Source organism: Sphaeramia orbicularis, chromosome 9, assembly GCF_902148855.1.
Source record: "Sphaeramia orbicularis chromosome 9, fSphaOr1.1, whole genome shotgun sequence".
Lineage (NCBI taxonomy): Eukaryota > Metazoa > Chordata > Actinopteri > Kurtiformes > Apogonidae > Sphaeramia > Sphaeramia orbicularis.
The window spans coordinates 53,451,927-53,472,645 of NC_043965.1; the positions used below are offsets into that span (position 1 = coordinate 53,451,927).

Here is a 20,719-nt window from a genome sequence, read left to right on the forward strand (position 1 = left end):
AACCATTGATCATATCTCAGTATTTTTAATGACTCTAGATTCTGTATGCCTTTAATACGTGTCACCAACAGTATTAAGCTGGGGACAAAGATGAAGAAAATTATCATTACAACTCCACTGAACTTAGCTTTTCATTATTCTTGATTTTTCTTGGTAGATGACTTTTGCTATTTCAAAACTAATTGATTTTCAAGTATTTTAAGACTTAATTTGTGTGCAAAGTTGAGTTGGTTCTGAGATTAAGAATGTCAGTGCTTTAATGATGTTTTGCATTATTATTCAGTACATAGCCTAACAATCAAAACCTTGAAGTTGGCTTTGACAAATACTGTTTAAGGGAAATGATGCTCATTTGCAAAATTTTGTGTGCTCTACAAAGATCTGTTTTCTTGTGTTACAGATTGGTAAAAGTGAAATAGGCGAGCATGCCAATAACAAGGACTTTAAAACCAGACAACAGAGGGTTCAAGGCAGGCTAGGGTAGACCACAAAAACTATGTGGTTCTATGAGATCAAAGCTTTGATTTAATATTGAAAAAGTGAACCTATTTCCTGCCATTAGTGTAGATTTTTACACAGAGGGATGGATTGGTGGCTATCAATATTTAAGCCTATAGCTATGTTATTAAAAATAATAAAGTATAATGTGGGCAACATTAATCAGACATAAATGTAACTTCTAGTGTAAGTAAGGATGAACAGTCCGACTAATATTGTGACTCATATTATAGTATCTGTAAATGTAATTGTAATGTAAGAGTTTTTGCACATCGTTCAGCCCTTGTACGGTGTTGACAGGTTTGAAGCAGTGTGTTTACCAATTTAATGTTTTTGGCAACCTCTGTGGCTAAAACGTGAGGTGAATGTAGAAATGACAAAATTTGCTGTTGGTCAAAACACAAAGTGTGGGTGATATGGAGGCCTCATCATAATTGTATATACAGCTTATGAAAATCAGAACAAAACTGTTCTTAATCAAGATCTTTTTCCAAATTGAAATCAAAACTGTTTTGATCCAATTTTTTTTTCTTTTACATATTGTCACCTACTGCATTCTTAAGAGTTTGGGAACATTTCTTCTGTGGGGCTAACACCAGAAGTAAACTAATCTCTGACCAATTCTCTTTCAGTAAGGCTGTGGGTGAAGCTCCAAATATTACTCAAAATCCATTTAACACCTGATCAGAGACCTACGTGAAGCCAAATGATAGATTTTTTTTTTTGTGTGTGTAATTTGCTTTACTGTTCATGCAATAGTGTTTTCAGTCTAAACTGCCAAATGAAGAGATGTTGAGACAAGTCTTCAAAGGGATGCAGTCCCTTGTGCTGCCATTACTGAGGGTCACGAACACTTAAAAGCTCATTATTGGTTTGCTGTGGATCTGAACAGAGTGTAGTCTGACAGACGGCAGTATCAGGGTCAAAGGCTAATTAAGCAGAGAGGAACCTTTGTTCCTGCATTGTTAACCAATCTGTCCCTGGTGAAGATGACTGCTGGAGAGGCGTGACAGAGCCTTCGTCCCTATGCTAAATCACCAGTTCGGTTACTGTGCCCCATCAACTCACAAAATGGCCTGTCAGTCTATCACAGTGCTTCGTGACGTGATCTGTCGCAAAGTTATGGATATGCAATAATGAGCCGAGATGGCCGATCAATATGTGCAAGACTTTTCTATCATTACAAGAGATTCATTGTGAGTCGACAGGGTAAGAAAAATGCCCAAGTAAAGGACACAGGAAGAGTGAAATATATTGCTATGAAAAGGAGGATGCCTCTCAGGGGTTCTAAAGCTGCCAAATGTGTTTATTCAAGTCGTTCAGCTGTTTCAGAGAGCTGCCACACCAAAATCATTTTTCAATCCACGGTGAGTGTCAGTGCTTTTCAAACAATGTGCGGAATGTGACTAAGGAGCAAAACGACATGTTACCATATACATGATTACTACAAAATATCATCTACTTTGTAATGTGCAAAAAGGAATAAAAGGACAGCATTCAACCAATTGTGAAGATTCTTTTTTAGTAAGAAATACTAAAGTTTTAACTCTTTTTGCACATATAGTACATTACTCTGAACCTACGGAGGTGTGAAACCTTCCCAGAACATAGCTTGGACCAAACAGCTAAACACTGGTCAAAAAAAAAAAAAAAAAAAAAAAAAAAAGACAAAGAAAATGAAAAAGAAAAGAAAAAGGTGGCCTTGGTATGGATCAACCTTAAACATGGTTTAGTTCCTTTTTGGGTAGTTTTTGACCAATTACTAGTGGATGTCTGGATTTTCCATGGCTGATGACAAGTATTAATGATAAAAAAATAGTGATATTATGTTACTGTTTTTACATCTGATAAAACAACAAGCAATACAGTATGAAAGCTACGCTGTCTTTTAGAAATAATTTAATCTAAATATTGTCCTATACATGTTGTAGATATTATACATAGAGATGTCTACAAACCAAAATAAGAAATAGCTAGTGTACAGGGTGGGGAAGCAAAATTTACAATGAACATTTAGTGTTTTTTTCTCAGCAAGCGCTACGTCAATTGTTTTGAAACCAAACATATATTGATGTCATAATCATACCTAACACTATTATCCATACCTTTTCAGAAACTTTTGCCCATATGAGTAATCAGGAAAGCAAACGTCAAAGAGTGTGTGATTTGCTGAATGCACTCGTCACACCAAAGGAGATTTCAAAAATAGTTGGAGTGTCCATAAAGACTGTTTATAATGGAAAGAAGAGAATGACTATGAGCAAAACTATTACCAGAAAGTCTGGAAGATACTGTTAAAGAAGAATGGGAGAAGTTGTCACTCAAATATTTGAGGAACACTTGCGCAAGTTTCACGAAGCGTGTGAAGGCAGTTACTGAGAAAGTAGGAGGACACATAGAATAAAAACATTTTCTATTATGTAAATTTTCTTGTGGTAAATAAATTCTCATGACTTTCAATAAACTAATTGGTCATACACTGTTTTTCAATCCCTGCCTCAAAATATTGTAAATTTTGCTTCCCCACCCTGTATATAAGGCAAGGGTCGAGTCTACGCTGAACACCATGATCTCTGGTCCCTGGGATGACAAGAGCTGTTTTTCATCTGGAGCAGACAGAACCACATGGATCAGGCTATGGTGGAGAATCTTTGCCAAACTCTACAATATGGAGTTACAGCCAAAAATGCCAGGTCGAACTTCACTGAGACGAAAGAAAGCCTTATTAGATTGGCTGAGGACCTTTCTGGGTTCAGAGGCATCTGAGATAAACCATTACTCAGTGACATGGATATTGACATGGAAGGTTATGATGGTCCAAATTTACAATTCTATGTTATTACAGTTGCAGGCGTCCGTTGATTCACAGCTCAGACTAAACTGTGACAGTTCTGACTGTGTTTGGTAATTCAAAACAGATCTTTAGGCCAGATATTGACAAGATGTGGGTAAACAATGACTTTCAGGCATCAGTTGATACAGTCTGCGGATAGATGCAGTGTTAATTTGTTGGAGGTTTGTGTCATAGTATTTTGCTACTTCAGCCTGCTGTTGAGAATTCCGAATATCAAAACTACATATATTCATTCATTCATTTTTTTGAACCCCCTTTATCCTCACTAGGGACACGGAGGTCACTAGAGCCTATGCCAGCTACTTATGGGTGAAGGCGGGGCACACCCTGGGCATGTCACCAGTTCATCACAGGACTGACATATAGAGATAAACAACCACTCTCACATTCACACCGATGGACAATTTAGATTAACCTTCTTGCTGTGAGGCACGATTGCTATCCACTGCACCACGGTATTGCCCTACTACATATATCTCAATCATTATTTTGTTTCAGTCAAGGATTAATACAAGTTGATACCAAATACATACAATAATAAATGACAAAAGTTACTTTACTTACTAATACCTCTGCTCGGTGGCACAACACTTTGCTCCTCCTGTCATGATACTCTGCCTACCCAGAGATTAAGTTTGAGTCTTAACTTTCAATATTTTCAAAAACTTCCAAATTTGTACAAAACAAACGAAAAAATCCAAACATTTAAATTCCAACATCAAATTGTGCACTGCACCTCTCCTAATAGCACAGAACATGTGTGTCAAATTTGAAATGCATCAGGTGAATAGTGTCCGAGAAATGGGATGGACAAAAATTTCATTATACCCCTCTGGGCGGGCGGGGATATAATGACGCTAAAACTTATTTGACGGAGAACTAAAGGGAAACTGTAGGGACTGAGATTGTGAAGAGGATGAAAACATATTAAAGTCCAAATGGAACTACGTGATTATTTAAGTAAAAAACATGTTAGAAGACATATGTTGACAGTAGTCACATTTAATTTCTAATTCCTTCATGCATCTTCAAGCTGGTCGGTTGGGGTGGTTGATGTCTGTGCATGAGTGTGTGTGAGACTGAGAGAGAGAAATAGATGAGAAGGGGAAGAGGACATAAACCACACAGGCCTGGCCATTTAATGTCTCCACAGCCCCAGGCCTGTGTTAATGGTAGTGTTGTACAATGCATTACAACAGTACTTGTGCCCTGAGCAGACGATTACACTGGTATTTAGACCATCCACAGCCCCACAGGCGATCAGGGCACTTAGAAGCATAGCAGGAAACAAGCTGACATGACACAGGACGTCACCACTAAAACAACACATACTCATTCAGACAAAGATTGAATGATGCCCTCCAGGAGCCTGAACAAGCCCCTGCAGGGTCACTTTCTCTTCTACTGGTTTTTACCTACAGTTTGAACAAAATCATGACATCAATCAAAAATTTATATGGGTCAATGAAATTTAAGAATTTTCCATTTCAAAATCACAAACAATTAAGACAGTTTCAATTGCTGAAACATTTGTCCATGACTAAATTTATTTAAAAGAAAAACAAAGATTTTAAGTTTGTTTGTTTGGGTTTTTTTTTTTAGATCATTTCACAGTGGGCTTAAAAAGTACTATGTGGTGCAACCTCGATTTATCTTAAAATGAACTCTGTTTCTTTCTTCAGTCACCCTCTTAAATGTAGTGTCGTCTATAAATCACAAAAAATGTTCCTTCTTTTTGAGTAGAAAACACAGTTGATTATATTTAGAGTGGTTTCATAGTAGCTTTCAAATCAAAAGCCATAACATAATATTCATGACAATTAAAACAACTGAAAATTAATAACTAATGGTTTTAGAGTACATATATTACACACATACATTTTTATCGGTATATATATTTTCTGAGAAACTGCACAGGTATGGAGATATTCTAGTTTATTTGCCACATCTTTTTTATATTTGTGTATTTTGTGATGTTCTTCAAATTGCAGAGGAGCTGCAATTGTGAATGAACATTAACTCTGGTAATAGCAATGTTGAAAATGTTTTTGTTGGTTATTTTTTTGTCTGTGGTCACTCTTACAGAACACTTCTGCAAGGGAAAAAATAATTTTGATGGACCTCAATTTCAGCAGGTTTCTTGCAGCAGAAATAGACGTGACCGTTGAAACCCTATAAGACTGTCGTTGCAGCAAACTGAGAATAGAACACAGATGAGTGAGCCATGTAACCAGAGTTGTCCTGACAACCTGCTGGTCTCTGCTGAAGGAAGGGGTCAGCAATAAAATTATCATTAATAGGAAGAATACTGCTACTATTACTATTACTATTACTACTACTACTACTAATAATAATAAAAATAATAATTTTATATAATATTGTGATACAATTATTAAATTGTTTTTAGATTCTTTGAAGATCATATTTTTGTAATTATTAGTTTTAGTGTTATGTATATTTGTCTGCATTGTTTATTTTGTGTACTTAACCAAATAAAACCCTTAACTGCCGCATATTCAGATTTTGAAGAAAAAAACAAAAACCTGGAATTGTTTTGAATGTACAGCCTCCAGAAAAAAAAGCACTGTCCACTGTAATTCCATAAAAAAATACAAAAATGTATCTGAAAATCCTGTTGCATCACACCATTTCCAATCAAGACAATTATTTAATGTAAAAAAGCCAAAACTTTTACTTTCCTGGCTCTCAGGAGGATATTTATGTTGTTAATTTTCATCAAGATTACATTTTTGGACATATCATTCAGACGTAGATGAAAGCACACACTCATTGCCCATATGTCACAAATGCAGCAAAACAAAAGAAAAACAAGAAAAAAAAGGTACATCTATAAAACCAGTACAAACATCAAAGTTTCAAGCAACTTTGCTATCTTTTCACTAACAAATTAAACAAAGTCAGTGTTTAATGAGGTACAATAACATGTTTACAATAATAATAACAATAATAATCTTGATCTTGGCAAGACAAACAGCCCAATCCAAACCACTAGTCTTCCTCTAGTCTATGCTTTCTCAGGGAGTAAAACAACAGTGACTGCACTGGGGTGAGTGATGTTGTCAGCATGTCGGTGACCAAGGAAATGAACTCTGGCTGCTACATGACATGAAACAGCACTTCCCTCTGAGAGGTCACATCTTGGACCAGAAGTCCTGATTTGTTTCAGCTTTAATAAATCCAAAAGAATGATATATATTTTTGAGGTAATGAGTGTTAGTATCATCATGGGAAAGTGTGCAAGTATAAGCAATGTGTGTCATAACCCTACCTCAACTGTGCGTGTGTGCGTGGGAGAATGTGTAGGTGTGAGCAAGTTTGAAGTAATCTGACCTGAAATGAGGTAAAGCCCATTTCACACACGAAACAAAGAAACTTATTGACACCAATCTCTCTAATGCTTTTTTTTCTTTCAGTCATTTTTTTTCATAGTAGTCAGTAGAACCTGAAACGACATACTTTATACGCAGTAACTCAGTTTGGTGTACAGTACAGTATGGATTGAAGCCAGAAAAATCAATAAAATATCATCTAGAAAGATAGTAATGGATTTCTATCTTAATGGGCTCACACAGGTCTATCGATTAAACAGGATTAACATCTGCAATACCTCAACAATCTGATTTGCATTTAAATTACTGTACGCTCTGTGCTGACACCATTATAACAAAACAGACAAACGTACAGCATTCGATTTTGAGGTCTGACTTCAATATAAATCTTGTCTGAAGAAAAAAGTAAAGGAAAGTTTCCGCAATGGCTGAGAACTTGCAAACTTTGAACATTTTGAAAAAGTCTAGACAAGGACAAAAAGAAAGAACATAAACATTGACAGAGTCGGCTTGAAGCTGTCTCCTGTAAGACTGAAACAGCCATAACTCTTTTGGGGCAGCTCATCTGAGCCTCCCCGAGTTGGATCTGAGTAAGGAAGAGGTGGAGAAACAGTGTGTGTGTGTGTGTGTGTGTGTGTGTGTGTGTGTTTCTGAGTGTGTGCACAGAAAGGGGGACAGTGTGAGGTGAGATGTTGGGAGGGCAGCGAGGTGGGGCGGTGGGAGTTTGATGGACTGTGCTGTCACCTCCCGCTCTGCAATTTACGGCAGTGGAGCTGCTGACGAGCGCGGGGCAGTAAACAGGCCGGCCGGGGGCGTATTTCACACCGAGCTGGCTTTTATGAAGAACACCGGGACGGCTCTCCCCACAGCACCGCCCGGGCCCAGCCGTGACGGATGGAGAAAGACGCATGACAAGCTTCATCATTGTTTGTAAATCTTAACTGTTCCTGCTCACTAACTCCAGAAGGCAATTTTGCGGAGACAGCGGGGCTCTGCAAAGGAGGGGGAGGGCTGAGGGAGAGAGAGAGGCAGGGACAGAGGAGGAGGAGGCGAGGAGGGGAAAGGACAGCGTGGCACTCTTGAAGGTTATTTGGATCTCTGTATTTGGCCAACTGATTAGCCCTATCCAGGGAGGGAGATAAATCTGACGGGTGCTGTTTGGCAGCAGGTAGAAGGGGAGGGCAGGTAGCATCAGTGCTCACTGCCAGTTCCTTCACAGCTGCACAACATGTGCTGCAAAACAGATAAAAAGGGACTGAGCTGTGATAATAGTAAGAAAATAAAAGAACTAAAAAGCACCAAAACCAGTTAAAGCATAAAATGTAAGCCATAAATGGCAGGAATTTCTGGCATTTTTATGGTAAGTACACCATAAAAATCAAGTGATGGCTTTTTTGTTTCTTTGTTTTGTTTTTTTCTAATTATGGACCTGTAATAGTGTGTGTGACAATACTTACTAAATAAAAAATCAAGGTTCAGACATATTTGACAAATATAACATTTCAACAATATACAGTACTTTGTTAGTCTGAAGAGAATGGATTTTAGATCACATGTACTTTTAAATGAATAAATGTTGTGTTTCATTGTTGATAGGAGGAGACATACAGTCGCGGAAAAAATTATTAGACCACCCTTGCTTTCTTCGGTTTCTTGTTCATTTTAATGCCTGGTACAACTAAAGGTACATTTGTTTGGACAAATATAATTATAACAAGAAAAATAGCTCATAAGAGTTTAATTTCAGAGCTGATATCTAGCCATTTTCCATAGGTTTCTTGATAATCAAAATCACTTCAGTTCTTACATCAGTGGCTAATGTGGCATTGGACTGACAAAAACAGTGCTTTTAGAAATTCCATGTTTTCTTTTCTGTCTGTTTTAGTCACATGAAACACACAGGAGTTAGTACTTGATTGCATAACCATTGTTTTTGATTACTTTTGATGGTCTAATAATTTTTTCTGCGACTATATAACCAATCATACAGTTCTGTGAGAGGCACCATTATTATTATTATTGGAAATAATGGCTAATATATGAAAATCAACAATACTTTGAAAAACAGAAACAAAGAAATATAGGGCCTGGCCAAGGGGAGGTATGCATGTGTGGTAAAAAATCTAAATTGTCCCCCACATAGCTCTTTTTTTAGGAAATGTAGTCTAGTTTTCGGATCTGGTTTTGGTTTTGAAAAATTCCTGTTGACAAAAAAGTTACAACCATATGAAGATGGGCAAATCTACTTGGTGAAAGCACATCTCAGAATGGCAATTTTGAAATTTTTTTGAAAAACTATAAAAATGTAATATATGAAGTTCTTTTTTTTCCATATTATTCTTTTTATTATGTGTATCCAACATACTGTGTGTTGTTTCCCAAAAAGTAATTTTTATTGTATGTAACGTTTGGGGCCTGAAGATATTAGGCATTTGATCTGTTACCATGATATTAGTGTTTTTTCTTTAAATGTATGGTTTTACTTGGAACTGGATAATGAAAATGACAGAAAGTAAAGATATTTATACCTATTTTAAAGAACCTTACACAAAATTTTATATAATTATAGAAAAGTTTGTGAACTTTGCATGTCTTTTTCTTTGATGCGTTACTGACCACTATCTTACTTGTACTAAATATTGTACCAAACCAACCTGAGCATGTGGTTACATAATATGTAAGCTTACCAAGTGTTCACAAATATGAATTAACATCAACTTATGTATTAATGAAGAACAGGGTGTGTCAGAATTATTCCACTGTATTCCCTTTTTAGAATTTCTTAGGTATATGTATCAAAAACATTGGGCGCATGTCCAACAGAAATTTTGGTTCAAGTGAATTATCTAGAATTTTTTTATCCAGTTTTCTTAAAAATGTCCTCACAAGAATACCTATATGATTTATTCTGTGATATGATGTCATGGCCTTTTAGGTACCTCCAGGAAGTACTGGTTTCATTAGCCTGCCATGCAGAGTGGCAGCTTCCTCACACTCCTACCAAATGAGGTAGAGAATTGGGTCGATTCCTCTATGTATGACTTTATCTGATCTACTGAGTGTTTGGGTTTCCTCCTGAGGATATGATCAGTGAGTTTTAAGTTCCAGCAGAATGCACAAACTGTAATCTTTTGTTAACAAAGTATGATAAAAGAATAGCATCAAGGTACTCAGTTTAATTATATACAGTTACTTGTTCCTTATGTTAGCTATATTGTATATAATAAAGTTGTAATTGGAAACTTACCTGTTTGTTTTCTTCAAACAAAATAGTCTGTGCTTTTGAGACTATAGTCTGTTTGGATCCGTTACTCAATGGGCAATTTGATCCGTTACTTTCTTTTGCCAATGATGAAATTTTAATTATGGCACATTTTTGCTACAACACTAACTGGTGTTATAGAAACACATATTAGTTAACATATTTAATTGCATTTTGTGAAGTTTTGTCAGGAATAGGGTATTTTAGCCATTTGTGTAAGTAAAAAAAACCCTGATATTCTTTGTTTTTGATCTGTTACCAGGCTTATTTGCCATTTCTTACCACAAATATATAATTTAAGTAAATCATCATTCTTGCCATATCAAAGTACTTTTAAATACCTACCAAAATATGTTTAATAAGTTACTTTAGGTTATTTACTTGGAACAGTATACCCATTTGAACAGCAAATTTTTTAATCCATTATCATTTGACCAGGCCCATTAGCTAAATTAAAAGGTGATTATGCAATGCTCACATAACACAAATATATTTACAGGTACAGACTACAGTGAGTAAGACACAACCTAAGGGCACTTTTGCAGCCAGAGTTGCATACATGGGAAAATGTCTCAACGTAGCATTTTAGACAGTTAGAAAAGCCTCCTCTGCACTCACACATACTGGACACACAACCAGACAATGGATTTGGCAGCTGTTGTACAACCTTCAGTTGGCTCTCTGACAAAATGCTGTATCTCCTCAGTACTTCACATTGTCATGTGATTTACTGAACAGAGAATGAACTCCTTGGTTCAGATTAAATTTAGATATGCCTCTCTGTATGCTGATTTGGCATAAAAAAAATATCAGAATAAACTACTAAACTGAAAAAGAAGGAAGACTTTGGAAACCACTGATGGTTTTTCTCTGGTGTTGGAATTTGCCACCAAACAAGGGACCACCCTCTGAGAATGTTATTATCTTGTAATGGAGCATGGAGATTGGAGGCAGGAGTCTGACGTGGGACCCTCACAGGAAACGGACAGGTGAAAGTCATAAACAAACAATCCACAGGAGGAGATGTGGGGGTCTCCAGTTTGTGATGCAGGCGGGGTTAAGGGACTATCACTGAAAGAAGGATGTTGATTCTACACAAATAACACGCTTCCCCTATGTCTTTATAACTAAATAATAATATTCAACCACAATATGATGTCAAATAAACCACTTTATCTTTTGATTGCTGAAAGAAAACAACACCTTTGTTGTAGTCAGGGACTGGGAAAAGTGTCAAAGAACAAAGAGTGTACAGACTGTGATGAGCTGCAAAGCCAATATGTGATTTATTTTGGATTATATACATAAAAACAGATTTTGACTGGAGGAAATTTCTCAGATCAGGATACTACAATGACAGGCTGGGAGTTGTTTCAGTTTCTGTATATTTATGGAAGATTTTAACATGCATCAACAATACTAAAAAGATTAAAAACAAACAAACAAAAAAGAAAAAACAACAACCTTATTTTAATGCCAGATCAACTGACTTTATTGAAGGATAAAAACCAGATTTTCCACAGCTGTTGCTTAAAAGAATTGAAACTCGTATTGTACATGCCTGACCAAATGTGTAAGGTATTGTATCTCACTGTCTCACATGAAAAAAACTTCTGCTGCTGGTACATTCATTACCATTGTTTCTCTACACAGCCATCATCCAAAAAGCTAGTGAAATACATATTATATTTCTGATACTCTGTAAGATACTCTTACATAATCAGGAATCCTCAAAAATTACATCATTACACATACTGTAAATAGCGCACTGAAACAACATCCATGTTACAACCTCAGACTGAACAAAAACCATATCAAACCTTGTGCATGCAAAACAATTAGACAAGCTTCCAAGCTTCCATGACCTGTGATCCTGTGATATATAGCCACAGGATCCTGCCTGAAGTAATTGTAATACACTTCACAAATTAGAATGATTAGAAGAATGATTGGATATTAGACCTTACTGTATTTCATATGGTAATGTTAAATGGTTTCCAATAGATATGATGTTACGTGATGTTGACTGATGCCTAAGATGAGCTTCTCTTACAATTACAAGATCAACTAAGTAGGCTCCATAGGTAAACACACAAATGAGTTTCAGTGACTTAAGTAGTGAGTGACAATCTTGTCGGGAAAAAAACACTACAAAAAATGGGTGAGGAGAAATATGCAATGTTATGTTTCTCACCTTGCTGAGCTGGACCTCTCCTTTATCTCACTCTCATTGTGTATTTATGTGCATTCTTTGTAAAGTACTTAACTGAACACACACCATTCATACACCACACATCAATACAAACAATCTGATTTGCCCACATTCATAGCTATTGAGAAATGCAGAAAATCCATGCTATTACCGTCAGCAGCATGCTCAGCTGAGATTCACATCAGAGAACAGTGGTGTAGAGTGCCTGAAACCTAGTGTTGCATGGTCACAAATCCGGGATCAGATCTACTTCATCTTTAAACAAGACAAACTGAAACACAGACGTGCTGTCAGCTTGGTGGATGTTGTAAAATTGCTGTTTTTCTGGGAGATGATGATGAATGATTGCACCCTGTTTTTAGGTTAACCAACGAAGGTTAAACAATGACTTTACTTATCTCTGTGTTAATATGTTAACAATTCACTAAAGTAAAAGAAAGACCATAATTCTACACTACAAACTGCAAACTTCCTGTCTTGTTGTGATTCATGAAAACTGCAGGATAGATGAAGTATGTCTGACAATGATGCAGACACAGGAATTCAAATCAATGTACAGTTCTATTTTTCAAGCAAAGCAAAAAGTTAGCAAACTAAGTAAAGGTAAAAGCTTCACTTTCGACTGATTTAGTCTGATAAATTTTATGGCACCTCAGAGTTGAGTGCAGCCCTCCCTTTGATGTAGTTAACCACACTGTTGATAAGTCTGGGTAAAACTTTATGGGGCCTGAGAAGGGGATGTAGGCTTATATGTGTGTACGATTGTGTGTGTGTTACTTACAGGTTGCCATGGCCTCAGACCAGTTGGCATTATTATTGTTTTCCTCCAGAGTGAAAATGGGGCGCGCACAAGAGGTGGAGCTGAGGCCCTGGGTCAGGTAGGTGGCTGGTGGGTAGTAGGAATGCATGCGGTACTGGGAAGACATGTTGTGGCTACCATGGGGCATCTGCTTCAAATAAACATAAAAAAAGCAAATATTGAAATGCTCCATATAAGAGGCAACATCCTAATTCTACTGTTTTTTCACAATGAATGTAAGAAGTGGATGCGGATACTGTGATTGCTTTGTGGTAGACTGTTTTGAAACCTCACACATGGCATTTTGTCTTTCAACCCTTCTGCCTAACTTGACAGGAAGAATATAAAAATAAAATAAAATGTGGGCAGCATTTCAATTCACAGGTACGTGGCTTGGTCAAAAAATGCTGTGTAACACGCAGCTCTGTGCTTTCTCCAGTACTGTGAAAACTTTAAAATGAGCTGTCTACTCAGCAGCAAGGCCGCCTCACAGAGGGTTTTCAATTTCACTTTTATGGAATTTGATTTCTGTCAGCCTGTAATATGTCACCCGTATTGTCCACACCATCAATTCTCCGACAGCTTTATAAACTGTTATTTAAGCTACACTCAGCTCTTGTATTAGGCTGTGAAAAATACAACAGAGATTGCACTGGAGACTTGAAAGTGCACAGAGCTTACATTCCGCAGGACACATATAGAGCACCAAACAAAACTGTCCAAGTAAAGGTTTTTCACAGAAGACAGGATTTGTTATGGTTACAGCTTACAAGCAGTGCCCACAGGCGCATCTACACTTGAGCCTTTTTCAAAATACATTTTCAGGCCAAGCACCAAATTTACTGCATGGCTAAAATGGTATCATTTGCAATAATGTATGCATTGAAGGAATTTTTTGTAGTACAAGTCCAAACACAGATATACAGTATACTAAGGCTTCTTTCAGACTGGGCTGAATTGTAATATTATGAGCAACATGGTAAAATTATTATATTGTACTATTGAAGTATTTAGAATTTAGCACAGGCACAGTGACAGACAGATACAACCTCTCTGTTACCATGGTAATTAAGTTTCCCTTCTACCTTTAGTGCTGTTTTCAAGTTCTGCTTCACCTCATGGATGTATTATGTTGTGTCAATGTCATCTCTGTGCTCCAGCAATTTCTCAATAATTATGTTTCAAAAGACTACACTTGAAAGATGGACTTTTAATATGAGAATTTCATTGCTACAGTGAGACTCTGAGCAGAAACAAAGTAAGTTGGTTCTGGGTCTGGTTCTGCTCTCCTGGTTACAGGTGTGCATGTACACATGTGTACAGGCTGTTTTAAAATGGGTTAGCATACTTCAACTCCATCCTAAAAATAATTTACCTTGCAGCATGGTTAAGTGAGACTGTTCACCACAATATTTTCAGTTCATTGTAAGACCATGACAGAGCAAAACAGACAATGTCAGTGCACCATAGACCACATTATTAATAGCAAACACTGGGGGTGACAGCATTACTGAGGTTCTGTTCTGCCATCTAGATACTGCACTTTGAGCTGCATTTCATTAAAGAACACACTCTTCTATTTTAGGGAAATAGGTATATTTTCATTTGTTTAATTCAATGAGCTAGGTTTGTAACACTGGGTAACAGAATGTAGTTTGTAGTTTTGATTTCAGGAAGTGACATGGCCTTTCTATGAGCTGCTATGTGAAACCTGATTGCAGCTCTATTTATGATGCATTGTCCGAGATGGGTTTTGGTTTGGTTTTGTCATGATTACAGACAGAGGCTCACACAGATGCTGCTATGGGAGAATACAGATGTTTATTTCACACTAGAGCCCGATTAATCGGCTGATTATAGCGTTTCACCGATTAATCAGCATCAGCCAATATGTAGCCCATCTACAAAGTTTTTTGCTGCATGAAGATTCTGTTGCTCGCTGCTCCTGTGTGTGGGCTGCCCAGAGAGTTAGAGGAACAGTAAAGCCAGTTAGTTTCACTTTCACTCCTGCTCGGACAATGACTCTCTTCTAACTCTTGCTATTGCTCCAGGAACAAATTAGGACTCACCTAATTCACTCTGCACATGCTCAGTTTAGTCCTTAGTCCACATGGGAAGTTGTAGTGCCGTGAGGCAGACACATCAAAATTTGTGAGGGAAAACATAATTTTGTGGTAATATTTTTTGCTCTAATTATTTTTGTGATTAAAAAAAAAAAAAAATCACATGATGGGCGACATGGTGGTGCAGTGGTTAGCACTCGTGCCTCACAGCAAGAAGATCCTGGGTTCTATTCCAACACCAGTCGACGGGGGTGGGACCTTTCTGTGTGGAGTTTGCATGTTCTCCCCATGTCTGCATGGGTTCTCTCCGGGTACTCCGGCTTCCTCCCACCATCCAAAGACATGCACTAATAGGTTAATTAGTTAATCTAAATTGCCCATAGGTGTGAATATGAGAGTGATTGTTTGTCTCTATATGTTCAGCCCTGCGATGAACTGGCGACTTGTCCAGGGTGTACCCCACCTTCGCCCCTATGTAGCTGGGATAGGCTCCAAGCGACCCCCATGACCCTAGTGAGGATAAAGTGGGTTCAGAAAATGAATGAATGAATATTTTTGTGATTGCATAGTTTGCATTTGAAAGTTTTGTAAATTATCTTTGTGAGATGAACAAAGATTTATGCAACTGTTAATCCACCTGACCACAATTATCTAATAAAAGATTATTACATCCTGTGTAGATCAGTGTTCTTATTTCATATATCAGCCAATATATTGGTTATCGGCCAGTATTGGATATCGGCCGATATATTGGATATCGGCTTTTTTTAGGCCCCAATATTGGTATCGCCATTGGCCCCAAAAATCCCATATCGGTCGGGCTCTTTCACTGCTGTATTATTTTAACTGCTGTAGTGTGACTTTTCAAAACATATAATTAATAAGAGGGAGTTTAGGTTTGCCTCTCTGAAGACAAGTTGCACTGACAGATAGAAAAGTAAATGTACAGTATTTATAAAATTGACGATGCAATCATTAAGATGCATTGTGAATAATTGACAACTGAATCATAATCAAATTAAATCGACTCATGAGGCCAGTGAAGATTCACACCCTTGAATGTCATATCTGGTCTTAAAGGCAAAAGCATGCAAATGTTGGACCTTCTCATAAAGATAAGACACATTGTGCATAAAAGTGAAACACAATTGTTGCCTGTTGTAAACCATCTTAAAGCTCACTCAGTACAGCACTCAACTGCTGAAGTAAAAACATGCCAAAGTTACATATACGTGTTGTATGCAGCCTTCCAGGTAAAAACACAAATCTGAGACAACCTCAATAGATTAATAAGAATGGTGCAGCTCTAACCAAGTTGCTGTCTCTAATATGCTGACTCCTGGGGGAGGGGCTTCCTTACCTCCCTGAGTGGGCCCGGTTTTTTATCTGGCACCATCTCTTGTCTAGAAGCTCTACACTACCCTTATATTATTATCATCCACCTGCATGACAGCCAAGCACCACTGAGTGCACTGAAGAAGAGTGGAGATGCTAACTGGCCTTAAACTGATAAAGCCCACGATGTTTCCTCAGAGACTCTACTTGGTGCTAACTACTGCAGGACCAAATCCATGTCTTTAGGACTTATATAAAATGTACTGCAATTTTTTGCAGGACAGGTCAGCTCAATATTCAAAAGACCATCTGACTGCAATATATGCAGTTGTTTAAACATTGTTACCAATGTTAAAATAAGCTAATAATTAGCAAAACAGCAGTAATAACACATATACTGTACGCTTACCTTACAGCATCTGCAGGTTTTTTAGGCTAACATGTATATATATATATATATATATATATATATATATATATATATATATATATATATATATATATATATCTACAGGGTGGAGAAGCAAAATTTACAATATTTTGAGGCAGGGATTGAAAGACAGTGTATGACCAATTAGTTTATTGAAAGTCATGAGAATTTATTTGCCACAAGAAAATTTACATAATAGAAAATGTTTTTATTCTATGTGTCCTCCTTCTTTCTCAATAACTGCCTTCACACACTTCCTGAAACTTGCGCAAGTGTTCCTCAAATATTCAGGTGACAACTTCTCCCATTCTTCTTTAACAGTATCTTTAAGAAAGTCGACATTGCTGTGTGATGTTCTATTGGTAGCATGTTCTAAAACGCCCCAAACAGCAGAATCCAGAGGGTTTAGATCTGGGCTAGAAGGCGGCCATAAACATGATTCCCAAAAATTGCTAAAGTTGGATTTGTTGCTGTTGTCAACAAGTGTTTTGGTGTTCTTGTGTAAGATTTTAACTTCAAATCATATTTTACTGCATTTCTAACGGTCTTGTTGTCTACCTCAAGTTCAATTGCCATTTTTCTCATGGATTTGGTTGGATCCTTTAGGATTTTGGATTTGAGAGCTTTAATAAAAGCTTTGTTACGTTTTTTGTTGCTTCCTCCACTTCCAGACTTTCTCGTAATAGTTTTGCTCATAGTCATTCTCTTCTTTCCATTATAAACAGTCTTTATGGACACTCCAACTATTTTTGAAATCTCCTTCGGTGTGACAAGTGCATTCAGCAAATCACACACTCTTTGATGTTTGCTTTCCTGATTACTCATATGGGCAAAAGTTTCTGAAAAGGTATGGATAATAGTGTTAGGTATGATTATGACATCAATATATGTTTGGTTTTAAAACAATTGACGTAGTACCTGCTGAGAAAAAACAACTAAATGTTCAATGTAAATTTTGCTTCCCCACCCTGTATATATATATATATATATATATATACATATAAAACCCATTACAGTGTAAAACAACAGATACAGTGTAGGTATTTTGAGGGATACTGACATAATAGGCTTCAACACAGTTTAAAGCATTTGAAGAAATTTCACCTTGAAGAATATTACGGATGCACTGGTACCAATACCAGTATAGAGTATCGGTCCGATACCACTTGACGGCAGCGTGACGTATAATACAGCAGGTATGCGGCGGAGGACTAATGTCAGCAGTGTGGAGATTTTTTTTAAAATAAACGATGGTGACAAACGTAACAGTGACTGCAAGTTACGTTAAACACACAGACGGGCATTCTGTACGTTTTCCAGGAGCTAGCGGATGTGTACCCAGGGCCATATAATCATCGTATTGTCTTATAAGGCTCTGTGCGGACCGAGACAGAGAAGCAGTACCACAGGGAACCATAGAGGTAGCAAATCTTTTCAAAGAGCGATTGTGTGAGTTAGTAGAAAAAGTACTGATATATTTATGACAACTACCCTCATCAATATCAACGTTAGTATCCACCTTAGTATTACCTCCTCTGTCATCACCATGTTTGTTATTACTGGCTTTCTTCTTCTTCTCAAAAAACTTTACTCTTCTTCATGGTATTCAGCCAGTATGGTTAATTAACAGCGGCACCCTCTGGTGGATTGATTGAGAAACAGTCATTCCAACACATTAAATGTAAGTAGCAGCACTTCATTACAGTCAGACTAATGACAATACTATAAAGCACATTTTCAAATGTAACTAAATACTGTAATGGTATTATTAAGTACTCATATCGGTACTTGGTATCAGCAAGCAATCAAATGTAAGTACTTGTACTTGGTCTGGAAAAAGTGGTATTGGTGCATCCCTAAAGAATATGATTAAAGTAAGCAGGCACGGGAGCCAACAGAGAATGACCAACCAGAACAGATGCCTTCATAGTGTTAGGGGTACACTAATGATAGTTACTGTCTCGTCAGTGTACCACCGACAATAAGTGGTGGTTTGATACATCCAGATTGGAGAAGGAGACAGGAGTACACAGGCGATGTACACTGATGTAGCCACCTAATAAAATAATCAACTCAGTACCAGATTATGTTCACATCCCACAACCAAACAGGTAACAGAGGCTGTTACGTCACTCTCTACAAAACCTGTAGACAAAAGTTAAAAAGTCTTTAGACAAAAAGAATAACTTCAACTCACAGATGTCATTCTGGACTTGGCCTTCTGCTGTATGTAACCTCTCTCTCCCTGTTTCTCTACTTTATTTCTACTAAAAAAAAAAAAGGCTTAAAATGCCTTGAAAAATTATTTATAAGACACAGGCAACTTACTCTAGACAGCAACAAAGCAAAGTTACGTAGTAGAAATGCTATTTTTGTCATTTTGAGGTCATTTCAAGTTTAATTTCCTCAATCTTAATTTTTCTCACAGTGGCTATTAAAAATACTGGGCATCTCTCCTTTACCATTCCAGTTCTGTCCGCCGTTCTCTACTTTGCCCTAATTTCAACATGTATATTGGTGGTAGGAATTCATCAATTGTGAAACTCAGGGCCAATGCAGATACCAATATTTAAAAGAACAAGTCTGTGTGTTTTCTGCCAGATCTGGCTGTTTGGCATCTGTTTGGCATTATGGCAGCACCACGGCCAGGAGCAGCTTCTCAACATAGTGCTAGTGTCTCCACCGGGTGCACCATGGTGTGTGCCAGAAGTATCACAGAAACATCTTTGTGCTCTGTTTTGCTAACAATACATGGCGAGTCCATTTTTACCCGATTTGTTTGAGGGTCATGTCAAGCAGCAGACAGCGGATGAGACCAGCAGCAAGTCAGATGCACAAAACACATGGAGGAGTCAGTTCATTTTCAAAATAAAATACCTCATGCAGAGTCCATATCATATAAAATCACAATATCAATGTTGATAAGGAATACAACATCTACTTCAAATACTGATAGGATTAGGAGGATACATTTTTAACAACTAAATAACAGTCACAAATATTGGATCCATGTTGTTCAGAAAATTAATTACACTACTTTGTACAAAAGCAACTAAAAGAGATCGTGTAATATCATGGGATATTTTATCTATGGTTGATGCTCAAATATCAAGTAAAATGATCTAATCAGATCAGGCAGACACAACATACCATTTCTGATCATTAAAAGATCATCTGTCAGTTTTGTGAGGTGAAATACCTATCCACAATCTAAATCACATTTCTCTTACCTTTTATAAAATGCAAGCAAATTACAACCAGACTTTCTTTTAGTTTCCTCTGGTTTCTGAAGGCTTAGGTTGTGTATGTGATGGCTTTTGTCTTATTTGACTAGAAACTCAGCATTTTTGCATCATTTTGTAGTGACATCATTACAGTATGGACAATATCTAGATCCTGTGAACACTAATCCACGTTTACCTGTTCATACAGCAGCAGTATTTTCATTAATTTTCTGGATGTAGCAGTCTAGTTCGCCTGTGTTTTGAAATAAATCAAAACCATTTTTAAACTCTAACAATTGAATTGTACAGCATGAAGAAGTTCTATCAAGGCATCACTAATCTCCTCTAACATCACAGAGACTTTTAATAATGAAAACTGCATTATATCACCAGATGTTATGATGTTAGGAGGAGAAAAGACTAGTTTAGACATTGGAACTTTGAAATCAGATAAATAAGACAAAAGCTAAAATGGACTGGCATAGCAGTAAGTGTTTAGCAGCTAATATGGAGACAAAATCAAATTTAGTAACTCAAGGATAATCACTTCAACTGAGATGCTAAAATTGCAGCAAAGGCGATTAAATTATGAAGGTTTAGGGCAGGTAAAGGAGAAAGACAGGACACAACAGCGAAGCATCTCTTTTGATCAGTGAAAAAGAACTAATTACTTCTGACTTGAGTTACTTTTT

General features: G+C 37.1%; 1 protein-coding gene across 1 annotated transcript in view; it reads right to left on the minus strand.

Annotated features, from left to right (window-relative positions):
• LOC115425657 (doublesex- and mab-3-related transcription factor 1-like) overlaps positions 1-20,719 on the minus strand; it is a 38,470-nt gene that overhangs the window by 9,309 nt on the left and 8,442 nt on the right. Inside the window, exon 6 of the mRNA XM_030143334.1 lies at positions 12,958-13,123. Within this exon, the coding sequence (XP_029999194.1) occupies positions 12,958-13,123 (166 nt within the window). The remainder of the gene's footprint in view (positions 1-12,957; positions 13,124-20,719) is intronic.